The sequence below is a fragment of the Triticum urartu genome, chromosome 7A (genome assembly GCF_056163025.1).
Source record: "Triticum urartu cultivar PI428250 chromosome 7A, HENAU_Tu73, whole genome shotgun sequence".
In the NCBI taxonomy this organism is placed as follows: domain Eukaryota; kingdom Viridiplantae; phylum Streptophyta; class Magnoliopsida; order Poales; family Poaceae; genus Triticum; species Triticum urartu.
The window spans coordinates 23,100,338-23,112,100 of NC_141879.1; the positions used below are offsets into that span (position 1 = coordinate 23,100,338).

Here is an 11,763-nt window from a genome sequence, read left to right on the forward strand (position 1 = left end):
CACTTGCTGCCAAATCCAGATAGGTGTTCTCCACACTCCACATTCGGTCCAACGGAGCAAACTTCGGATCGCAAAACTTCCTCCGCGGCATAAAGGGCTTTCCAGCCGCAATCTGTTCGGCCTGACGTAGCTCCTCCTTCGCAGCTCTCATCGCAGAGCGAGCGTCCTTGGCATCGGCAACGGCCTTCTCTAAGTCCGTTTGTCTCGCCCGGTCTTCTTTCTCAAGAAGTTTGCAACGGTCTGCGGCACTCTTTAACTTCTCGGCCATCTCGGCCATCTCTTCTTTGCTTCGGCAGTGAGCATCCTGTTCGGCTCTCAACTCTTCAAGGGCCTTCTCGGCAGCCGCATCGCTTTTTCTGGCTTGCTCCTTAGCTCGGGCAAGTTCTGCCCTAAGATTCTCTACGGCGGCCGTACCATCTGTGTCAAGCACACACATTGTAAGACACTGACATGAAGCTCCTCTTACCTGATGCCGCCCGAGGAATTACATACCTTGAGCCTCATCAAGCCGCTTGTTGACAAGCGCGATGTCGGCATCTGCCACGTCCAGTTGCCGCTTTAGTTCGGCCAAATCATCAGTTCGGCTTGATTCCGGACACCTCGCCACCTACATTCAAAGGCGACATTTTAGACCTGGGATTATGATCCTCTGCGTGCCGTCATTTCTTGACAATGCGCAGAGTCTCAGGGGCTACTATCTACACAGGGCGCATCTTACCTATGCGCAACTGACAAAAGTGTACATTATCTAACGTACATCAAAACCCGTCAGTAAACTTTTGACGGCCTCATGCAATCCGCTTTCTGCGGATGAAATCCTTTCAATCACCGTGCCCATCAATGCACGGTGCTCCTCTGAGATAGAAGCTCGCCCCAGCAGAATCTTTAGCTCCTCCGGCCGAGCACCAGACGGTGCCGAACTTGTCCTATGGCCTCTTTCGAAGGCCGGACGCGGAGAACCTTGGGGGGCCACATAGCTACCTTCCGTCCCTGCCGGATTCAGAGAAACCCTCCACGACGACACCTCAGGGTTGCCCGCCTCGCTAGGCGGTACAGCAGGGGGAGGCGTCCCGCTCTCCATCATCTCCGGAAGAAGATCCCCCGAAGACGAGCTCTGCTGAGAAGGGCTGAGGTCCGAGTTACAAGGTAAAATTTCGGTTAATCTTCTCAGATATAAATCAAGGATTTCTCTCATCCCTCAAAAGGAAAACCTCTCTCTACTTACGGCTCGCTGGACGGCTGATCCCTTTGAGGGCATAGTTCGGCCGAGGAACTCCCCGGCGTCGGACCCTCTGACGAGGATTTTCTCCCCCGCTTCGAGGCCATGGTCTCCGGGTCGTCAGAGGCGGCCCTCTTCCTCCCCTTAGGAGAGGAATTGTCGGTTCCTCCCTTCGGAGCAGCCTCCTTCGAGGAGGCCATAGTTCCCTTATCCTTCCACTTACTTCCCTCCAAAGGCATTATCTTCAACATCCTGACAAGCACGGGATCCGGCCTAGTTTCGGGAAGGGGAGCCGGACACCTGATCAGCTTTGCCTTCGCTATCCACTCCTATTTAAAAGGACAACTCTTTTAGGGGCAAGTTTATGACGATTATATGGATAGTAGGTCTGGGCACAAGGTCACTTACTTGGGTATCCGGGCAATTGCAGCTTAGGCCTGCGTCCTTGGTCAAATCCGGACACATCATTTGTGATCCGAAGAACAGTTTATACATCTCCACGGGCGTTGCGCCCATGAAATTCTGGAGAGCGCGTGGTCCCTCTGGATTAAACTCCCATAGGCGAAGGGAGCGACGTTTGCCGGGCAGTATCTGGCGAATCAGCATGACCTGCGTCACCTTGACCAGGTTGAGGTCTCTTTCTAAGAGATCCCTGATGCGGCCTTGCAATAAGGGCACGTCTTTGGATAACCCCCAATCTAATCCTTTGTTGACCCATGACGCTAGCCGTGATGGGGGACCCGAGCGAAAGGCGGGAGGCGCCACCCACTTGGTGCTCCTGGGAGCGGTGATATAGAACCACTCTCGTTGCCACAAGCAGAGCTCCTCTTGAAAGGAGCCCTCGGGCCATGGAGCATCGGCATTCTTACTTATGACAGCGCCTCCGCACTCTGCGTGCCGTCCCTCGATCATCTTCGGCTCCACTCCAAAAGTCTTGAGCCATAATCCGAAGTGAGGAGTAACACGGAGGAATGCTTCACACACAACGATGAATGAGGAAATGTGGAGGATGGACTCCGGAGCTAAGTCATGAAATTCCAGCCCATAATAAAACAGCAGCCCCCTCACGAAAGGATCCATCGGGAAGCCTAACCCCCGAAGGAAGTGAGACATGAACACTACGCTCTCACCGGGCTGGGGACTGGGAATAGCCTGCCTTTGAGCAGGCAACCTATGCGAAATTTCGGCGGTCAAGAACTTAGCCTCTCTCAACTTTAGCACGTCCTCCTCCATGACGGAGGAGGGCATCCATCGGCCTTGAAGGTCGGAACCGGACATTGTCGAAGGTCCGAAGCGCCTGGAATCTGGAGCCTAGGGTGTTGGAACTCGAGGCGACGGGCAAACTTGTTTGAGATTGGAAAAAGGAGTAAGGCCTTGGTCTCTTTATAAGAGGTTGAATACCAAGAGCCCCTCCCGTAACCGTTTGGGACTCGCCTTTAATCGAGGAAACGTGCTAACGGGCACGATTGGGTTACCCATGTTCGTATTGATGAGAATCCCGTAAAAGGGAGGACACGATCTCTGCTTTGACAAGACGTGCCAAGGAAACCGCCTCGCTAAACATGCAGAGGTGGAAAAGTAAAAACAATTCGAGTAAAGGACTTGGCCGTAGTGTGATGTCACACTGCGGAATACGTCAGCAGATTAGATTTGTGTTGATATTATTCTCTCTATGGCAATATGTGGAAACTTATTTTGCAGAGCCGGACACTATCCTTGGTGTTTAAAATCTTCTTGAAGGACTTGGAGGAGGAACCCACCTTGCAATGCCGAAGACAATCTGCGCGCCGGACTCGTCGTCATTGAAGCCTGGTTCAGGGGCTACTGAGGGAGTCCTGGATTAGGGGGTGTTCGGGTAGCCGGACTATACCTTCAGCCGGACTCCAGGACTATGAAGATACAAGATTGAAGACTTCGTCCCGTGTCCGGATGGGACTTTCCTTGGCGTGGAAGGCAAGCTTGGCGATGCGGATATTCAAGATCTCCTACCATTGTAACCGACTCTGCGTAACCCTAACCCCATCCGGTGTCTATATAAACCGGAGGGTTCTAGTCCGTAGGACAACTTCATCATACAACAATCATACCATAGGCTAGCTTCTAGGGTTTAGCCTCCTTGGTCTCGTGGTAGATCTACTCTTGTACTACCCATATCATCAATATTAATCAAGCAGGAGTAGGGTTTTACCTCCATCGAGAGGGCACGAACCTGGGTAAAAACATCGTGTCCCTTGTCTCCTGTTACCATCCGCCTAGACGCACAGTTCGGGACCCCCTACCCGAGATCCGCCGGTTTTGACACCGACAACGCCTCTACCTCTAAACATGGGGACATATTTATTTTGGCTTTTCGTTTAAGGACAAGCGAGGTCTAAGCTTGGGGGAGTTGATACGTCCATTTTGCATCATGCTTTTATATCGATATTTATTGCATTATGGGCTGTTATTTCACTTTATGTCACAATACTTATGGCTATTCTCTCTTATTTTACAAGGGTTACATAAGGAGGGAGAATGCCGACAGCTGGAATTCTGGGCTGGAAAAGGAGCAAATATTGGAGGCCTATTCTGCACAACTCCAAAAGTCCTGAAACTCCACGGAATATCTTAAATTAAATAATAAAAAATCCTTGCCAAAAATGAAGGCCAGGGGGCCCACACCCTGTCCACGAGGGTGGGGGGCCCCCCCCTAGGGCGCGCCCCCTACCTCGTGGGCCCCCTGGTGACTCTCCGATACCCATCTTCTCCTATATGAATCTTTCGTCAAGAAAAAAATCAGAAGCAACCTTTCGGGACGAGACTCCGCCGCCATGAGGCGGAACCTTGGCGGAACCAATCTAGGGCTCCGACAGAGCTGTTCTACCGGAGATACTTCCCTCCGGGAAGGGGAAATCATCGCCATCATCATCACCAACGCTCCTCTCATCGGGAGAGAGCAATCTCCATCAACATCTTCACCAGCACCATCTTATCTCAAAACCCTAGTTCATCTCTTGTATCCAATTCTTGTCTCCAAGTCCGGGATTGGTGCTAGTAGGTTGCTAGTAGTGTTGATTACTCCTTGTAGTTGATGCTAGTTGGTTTATTTGGTGGAGGATCAAATGTTCAGATCATTTATGCATATTATTACCCCTCTGATTATGAACATGAATATGCTTTGTGACTAGTTACGTTGTTCCTGAGGACAAGGGAGAAGTCTTGCTATTAGTAGTCATGTGAATTTGGTATTCGTTTGATATTTTGATGAGATGTATGTTGTCTAGCCTCTAGTGGTGTTATGTGAACGTCGACTACATAACACTTCACCATTATTTGGGCCTAGAGGAAGGCATTGGGAAGTAATAAGTAGATGATGGGTTGCTAGAGTGACAGAAGCTTAAACCCTAGTTTATGTGTTGCTTTGTAAGGGGCTCATTTGGATCCACTTGTTTCATGCTATGGTTAGGTTTACCTTAATACTTTTGTTGTAGTTGCGAATGCTTGCAATAGAGGTTAATCATAAGTGGGATGCTTGTTCAAGTAAGAACAGCACCCAAGCACCGGTCCACCCACATATCAAATTATCAAAGTACCGAACGCGAATCATATGAACGTGATGAAAACTAGCTTGATAATATTCCCATGTGTCCTCGGGAGCGCTTTTCCTTATATAAGAGTTTGTCCAGGCTTGTCCTTTGCTACAAAAAGGATTGGGCCACCTTGCTGCACTTTATTTACTTTTGTCACTTGTTGCTCGTTACAATTTATCTTATCACAAAACTATCTGTTACCACTAACTTCAGTACTTGCAGAGAATACCTTGCTGAAAACCGCTTATCATTTCTCTCTGCTCCTCGTTGGGTTCGACACTCTTACTTATCGAAATGACTACGATAGATCCCCTATACTTGTGGATCATCAGTATTCCGTGAAGTTTCAGGTCATTCTGAGAACTTTTGTTTTCTGCACATAAAACAACATCATGGCAATTCTGCTGAAAACAGCGTCAGTCCGGGTTAGTTCCATTCAAATCATACAAGTTAGAGTCCAAAACAAGGGCAAAAGTGTTTGGAAAAGTAGATACGACGGAGACATATCAGCGACGACCGCCACCTTGTCGGCATCCATGGCCACTCCCTCGGCCGAGATGACGTGGCCGAGGTAAGCGACCGAAGGTGTCCCGAACGAGCACTTCGAGCGCTTAAGATGAAGATGATGCGCCCGAAGCTCGTTGAAGACGATGGCCACATGCTGGAGGTGCTCGGCCCAAGAGGCGCTATAGATAAGAATTCCATCAAAGAAGTCGAGCACAAACCGACGTAAGTAGGGTCGGAGGACATCGTTCATCAAGGCCTGAAACGTCGTCGGGGCGTTGGAGAGGCCAAAGGGCATCACCAAGAACTCGAAGTGGCCGTGATGAGTCTGAAACACCGTCTTGGCGATGTCGTCTGGATGCATGTGCACCTGATGATACCCTGACCGAAGGTCCAGTTTGGTGAAGAAGCGCGCCCCATGTAGTTCATCCAGGAGTTCATCTACCACCGGAATAGGGAACTTATCCTTAAGTGTGAGAGCATTAAGGGCGCGGTAGTCGATGCAGAAGCGCCACGTGCCATCCGACTTGCGAATGAGGAGGGCCGGCACCGTGAATGGTGATGTGGAGATCGGGATAATGCTCACGGCAAGCATGAGTGCACACTGCCGCTCCAGCTCGTCCTTCTGCAGCTGAGGGTACCAGTAGGGTCGTACTGCCACCGGCGCCGAGCCCGGCAGGAGATGAATACGGTGGTCGTAGACCCGGGTCGGCGGAAGGCCCTAGGGTTCCGCAAAGAGATCACTGTGCTGCTGCAGGAGGTTATCCAGCAGCGGATGCTCGGCCTCAGTGGTGGCCGCGGCCAGCTGGAGCGGAGGCGACGCCGGGGTGCCTCCAACGCCCTCCCACCGGATGCGTCGGCCGAGACGCCAGAAGGTCATCGTCAGGGCGTCTGCTACCTCTTGAGCACTGCGTTGGATTTCCCCGAAGAGGAGAGGATGATGCAGCAAAGTAGCGTAAGTATTTCCCTCAGTTTTTGAGAACCAAGGTATCAATCCAGTAGGAGGCCACGCACAAGTCCCTCGTACCTACACAAAACAATAGCTCAATGCAACCAACACGATTAGGGGTTGTCAATCCCTTCACGGTTACTTACGGGAGTGAGATCTGATAGAGATGATAGATAATATTTTTGGTATTTTTGGTACAGAGATGCAAAGTGAAAAGTAAAAGGCAAAGTAAAAAAGCAAAGCAATAATAAAGTGATGGAGATTGATATGATAAGAATAGACCCGGGGGCCATAGGTTTCACTAGTGGCTTCTCTCAAGAGCATAAGTATTCTACGGTGGGCGAACAAATTACTGTTGAGCAATTGACAGAATTGAGCATAGTTATGAGAATATCTAGGTATGATCATGTATATAGGCATCACGTCCGAGACAAGTAGACCGACTCCTGCCTCCATCTACTACTATTACTCCACTCATCGACCGCTATCCAGCATGCATCTAGAGTATTAAGTTAAAAACAGAGTAACGCCTTAAGCAAGATGACATGATGTACAGGGATAAATTCATGCAATATGATATAAACCCCATCTTGTTATCCTCGATGGCAACAATACAATATGTGCCTTGCTGCCCCTTCTGTCACTGGGAAAGGACACCGCAAGATTGAACCCAAAGCTAAGCACTTCTCCCATGGCAAGAAAAACCAATCTAGTAGGCCAAACCAAACTGATAATTCGAAGAGACTTGCAAAGATAACCAATCATACATAAAAGAATTCAGAGAAGATTCAAATATTTTTCATAGATAGACTTGATCATAAACCCACAATTCATCGGTCTCAACAAACACACCGCAAAAAGAAGATTACATCGAATAGATCTCCACAAGAGAGGGGGAGAACATTGTATTGAGATCCAAAAAGAGAGAAGAAGCCATCTAGCTACTAACTATGGACCCGAAGGTCTGAGGTAAACTACTCACACTTCATCGGAGAGGCTATGATGATGTAGAAGCCCTCCGTGATGACGGCCCTCTCCGGCGGAGCTCCGGAACAGGACCCAAGACGGGATCTCGTGGATACAGAAAGTTGTGGCGATGGAATTAGGTTTTTGGCTCCGTATCTGATCGTTTGGGGGTACGTAGGTACATACAGGAGGAAGGAGTACGTCGGTGGAGCTTCGAGGGGCCCACGAGGCAGGAGGGCGCGCCCTAGGGGGGTGCGCCCCCCACCCTCGTGACCGCCTCTTTGCTTCCTTGGAGTAGGGTCCAAGTCTCCTGGATCACGTTCGGTGAGAAAATCACGTTTCCGAAGGTTTCATTCCGTTTGGAAGCCGTTTGATATTTCGTTTCTTCGAAACACTGAAATAGGCAAAAAAACAGCCATTCTGGGCTGCGCCTCCGGTTAATAGGTTAGTCCCAAAAGTAATATAAAATTGGAAAATAAATCCCAATATAGTCCAAAACAGTAGATAATATAGCATGGAGCAATCAAAAATTATAGATACGTTGGAGACGTATCAGCGTCGAAGTCCCAAAGGATGGGACCGAGAGTCCGCAAAAAGTCGACGCCGAGGATGAAGTCGAAGCAGCCCAAGTCGATGCCGTCACAAGTGATGGTGAAGTGCTCGTCGCTGATAGTGATGGGTACGTCCCGAGCGAGCCCATGGCAGCGGAGGCGGTCGCCATTAGCGACGGTGACCCGCAGCTGCTCCCCGCCTGTCGGCTGTAGCGCTAGGCGCCGCATAGTAGCCTCAGGTAGGAAGTTATGTGTAGAACCTATTGAGGGAGTCCTGGATTAGGGGGTGTCCGGATAGCCGGACTATAACCTTTGGCCGGACTCTTGGACTATGAAGATACAAGATTGAAGACTTCGTCCCGTGTCCGGATGGGACTTCCCTTGGCGTGGAAGGCAAGCTTGGCGATACGAATATGTAGATCTCCTTCCATTGTAACCGACTCTGTGTAACCCTAGCCCTCTCCAGTGTCTATATAAACTGGAGGGTTTTAGTCCGTAGGACGAACAACAATCATACCATAGGCTAGCTTCTAGGGTTTAGCCTCTCTGATCTCGTGGTAGATCTACTCTTGTACTACCCATATCATCAATATTAATCAAGCAGGAGTAGGGTTTTACCTCCATCGAGAGGGCCCGAACCTGGGTAAAAACATTGTGTCCCTTGCCTCCTGTTACCATCCGCCTAGACGCACAGTTCGGCACCCCCTACCCGAGATCCGCCGGTTTTGACACCGACACCTGTGTCCAAGAGGGCCACCAGAGTCTCTCCATGGATCGTGACCGGTACAAGCATAGTCCGCTCATTACGGATGCCGGCCAACGCGTGAAGGGAGACGACAAGGGCCGTCGCGGGCGCGGGTGCCGGCGCGACCTCTACGGCGGCCGGGTCGCCGAGTCCAGCATCGATGACATCGTCCTCCGTCTCGTCGGTCATCTCCAAGTAGAAGAGGCGCGGGCAGACATGGCCCCGGGCATAGGGCGCGTCACAGTTAAATCAAAGCCCCAGGCGGCGGCGCTCGAGCTGCTCTGCCAGCGAAAGGCGCCGGAAAGGCCGCGTCGCAGTCGGGGTGGTCACCGGCGATGCGGTTGAAGGTGCTGGCGCGGGCGGTGGGGCCGTGGAGGCAGTCGGCTCCCCCGAGGCGCTGCTGGCCGTGTCAAGGCCTGGGCACGCTGCTCGAACGCCCGAGCGTAGTACATGGCCGTCTGCAGGTCTTGGGGCCCCTTCATCTCGACGTCCACGCGGATGTGGTCGGGAAGGCCGCCGACGAAGAGCTCAGCCCGCTGTAGTGCCGTCACCCCCGGTGCATGACACGCCAGAGCCTGGAAACGGTCGGCGAAATCCTGGACCGTGGAGGTGAAGGGTAGACGGCCCAACTCGGACAAGCGGCTGCCGCGCAGTGGTGGCCCGAAACAAAGGAGGCACAGCTCGCGAAAACGCTCCCAGGGAGGCATGCCGCCCTCGTCCTGCTCGAGGGCGTAGTACCACGTCTGGGCTGCACCCCAGAGGTGGTATGAAGCGAGCCAAATGCGCTCCGACGCAGGCGTGCGCTGCCCCCGGAAGAACTGGTCACACTGGTTTAACCAGTTAAGAGGGTCCTCCGAGCCATCATATGTGGCGAAGTCGATCCGGGCGAAACGAGGTAGTGTCGGGGTTGGTGCGCCAGTGCCCACCGGCTCGGCGATGCGGAGAGTGGAGGACGGCGCCCCGTATTGCAGCGTGGACATCGACGGGTCCCCGGCCTCCGTGTAGACCGGCAGTGGCGACGTTCCGGTGAGCCAGGCCGGAATCGAAGAGGGCGACGGTGGAAACCGCACCTGCTGGATCGGGAGCCCCCCTGGAGGGGCCTGACTCAGGCCGGTGCTGGGTGGAGGTGATGGCGTGTGGGCCGGTGCAGCCGGCGCGGACGGAACCGGCGCGGGCCAGGCCGGCCACGGGGCTGGGGCGGGCGCGGCTGACGCGGGTGGCGCCGCGGGCGCTGGCGCGGGCCACTGCGGCCAGGCCGGCGCTAGGGCGGCCGGCGGCTGTAGTGCCGGGTAGCCCCCGGCGAGTGCCGCTGGCACCGAGTACCACGGGAGAGCCGGCGGGCCGAAGGGCACGGGCGGCGGGAGTGGCGGTGGCGGCCCGTACGGGCTGGCCAGGAAGAGCCGGATGCCCTGGACCGCGACGACCAAGTCGTTGAGGACACCTGCCATGGCCTCCGGGGTGTATTGGGCTGGCAGGGTTGATGTAGATGGCGGCGTAGTGGTGACGGGGGCCGACGGCAGGCCGGTGGACGCGCCGGAGATGAGGTCCAGCGGCGCCGATGGAAAAGCCAGCGGCGCCGATGGAAGAGCCAGTGGCCCCGTGGCGAGTGGCGATGATGCGGCGGTGGTGGTGGTTGGCGATGACGCGACGGCGGTGGTGGTGGTCAGAGGCAGCGACGGCGATGGTGGTGGTGACGACATAGTCGAACCTGAGCTGGATGATACCAAGGTGATAGGAACTAGGGTTTTGCCCTGCCTAGGGCGTAGGCTATAGGGGAAGGAAGGAGGTGGGCGAGGGCTGGAGCGCGGCGGCCGGCGGCGAGGCGCCGTCCTTGCGGTTTGGGCGGCGGCGGCACAAGCAGGAGGCGGCTAGGGTTTTAGGGTTCCGGCTCCTCTGGGAGCCGGGCAATAGAATAGTCTTATTGCTTGATTCTCAAAATAGTCTTACAAGTCGTATATATAACCACGATATTATGAAATAAAACTAAGATAATTTGAGGGCTAAGTTTGCCCAGTGGGCCTTCTGCGGCCATAGACCTGGCCGGTCATAACAGTCCTAAATATCGTAAATCGGCACATAGTAAAGCATTATATTATTCCTAAATGCTGTTCGAGACCTTTCATCGACATATCATGCAACGTTTTGCTTGATATATTCCGGTTCATGTCATCTTGAATGATATAGTTTCACCAAAAATATGAAACTAATGCCTAATTTTAATAGGAATGCATTTATACGATCTGCAGGTGTATTCCAGATTGTACGACCATCACAAGGCCACATTACTGCAATGGTAAAGAAAAAAGGTCTAACCATGCAGGTCAAGCATCCTAAAAAAATGGGCACGCCAACCACATTGCACGTACTTGGGCTTCGCTTCATGGTTACTGCATGGTATCATGCTGAACTTCAAAGAAGAAGGACGATAGTGAAACAATATCATCCAGATCTTCAAATAATATCAATGCAAAATTATACCGATCCAACAACTACCAACCATGAACATCAGGATGTTTTGTGTGTGTGCCTATATATACCGACCCATCATGACTCCAGCAAGCATCCACTTCTACTAGTTGGAACACCCTTTCATCACATTCAAATTTGACAAACTGAGAAAAAAATAGGAGCTGGGCCTGAGAGATAGTAGATGGACAAAATAGAATGTGAAGATGGATCAGGGAATAAGAGACACCGGGAAAAGTGGGAGCGTCTCTATGTGACTACGCATCGAGTTGGTTCTCGAATGGTGAATATGAAAAGTTTGTCAAGACGGCCCACGTACAACGAATTCGAGTATGGTGACATACGAGTTCAAGTATGTTGCACAACTCACAAGCAACAATCACCTCTGTTACTTTGCGGGTTGAAGGACGAGCGTGTTGTGGCTTCTAAGATCGATTGATTTACAGTAAAATTGCGTAACATGGTTTGAACGTGACCAAAAATCTAGGATGTTCTTCTTTCACTATGTACCTTTGATGGTCTTAGTCCTTGTACAATGCTAGGTGTTTAGGGAGGTGCTTTGAAAAATAAACCGGGTTTTTTTAAAAGCACCGGTGCCTATTTCTACAAAAGAGACGCCTAATTAAGCGTCTGTCTTGTAAAAATAAGCACCCATGCTTAAGAAAAACCTGGTTTATTTCTCCAATCACCTCTTCTAAGCACCTTGCATTGTACAAGGCCTTTGCCTCTATGTAGTTTATGCAGTGATCAGGACTATGGTAAAGAAAAAAAAGTGCATTCGACCCATCCTGAGT

The 11,763-nt window shown here is 51.8% G+C and overlaps 1 protein-coding gene across 1 annotated transcript; it reads right to left on the reverse strand.

Moving 5' to 3' along the window:
- Window positions 1-6,013: 6,013 nt before the first annotated feature.
- Window positions 6,014-8,692, reverse strand: LOC147957126 (uncharacterized). Its single transcript, XM_087531590.1, has 3 exons — window positions 8,497-8,692; window positions 7,765-8,018; window positions 6,014-6,190 (listed from the first exon to the last, which is right to left on the reverse strand). The coding sequence occupies exons 1-3, from the start codon at window positions 8,690-8,692 to the stop codon at window positions 6,014-6,016; spliced, it is 627 nt and encodes a 208-aa protein (XP_087387716.1).
- Between the last annotated feature and the right edge of the window lie 3,071 nt (window positions 8,693-11,763).

What these genes read in the sequence shown, in the direction of transcription:
- LOC147957126 (XM_087531590.1), bottom strand. Translation starts at nt 8,692, where the DNA reads ATGACCGACGAGACGGAGGACGATGTCATCGATGCTGGACTCGGCGAC. An exon ending in GGTGGCCCTCTTGGACACAG is followed by an intron (nt 8,019 to 8,496) that starts GTGTCGGTGTCA and finishes CTCCCTCAATAG; the next exon opens with GTTCTACACATAACTTCCTA. An exon ending in CCATCCTTTGGGACTTCGAC is followed by an intron (nt 6,191 to 7,764) that starts GCTGATACGTCT and finishes AGTGCTCAAGAG; the next exon opens with GTAGCAGACGCCCTGACGAT.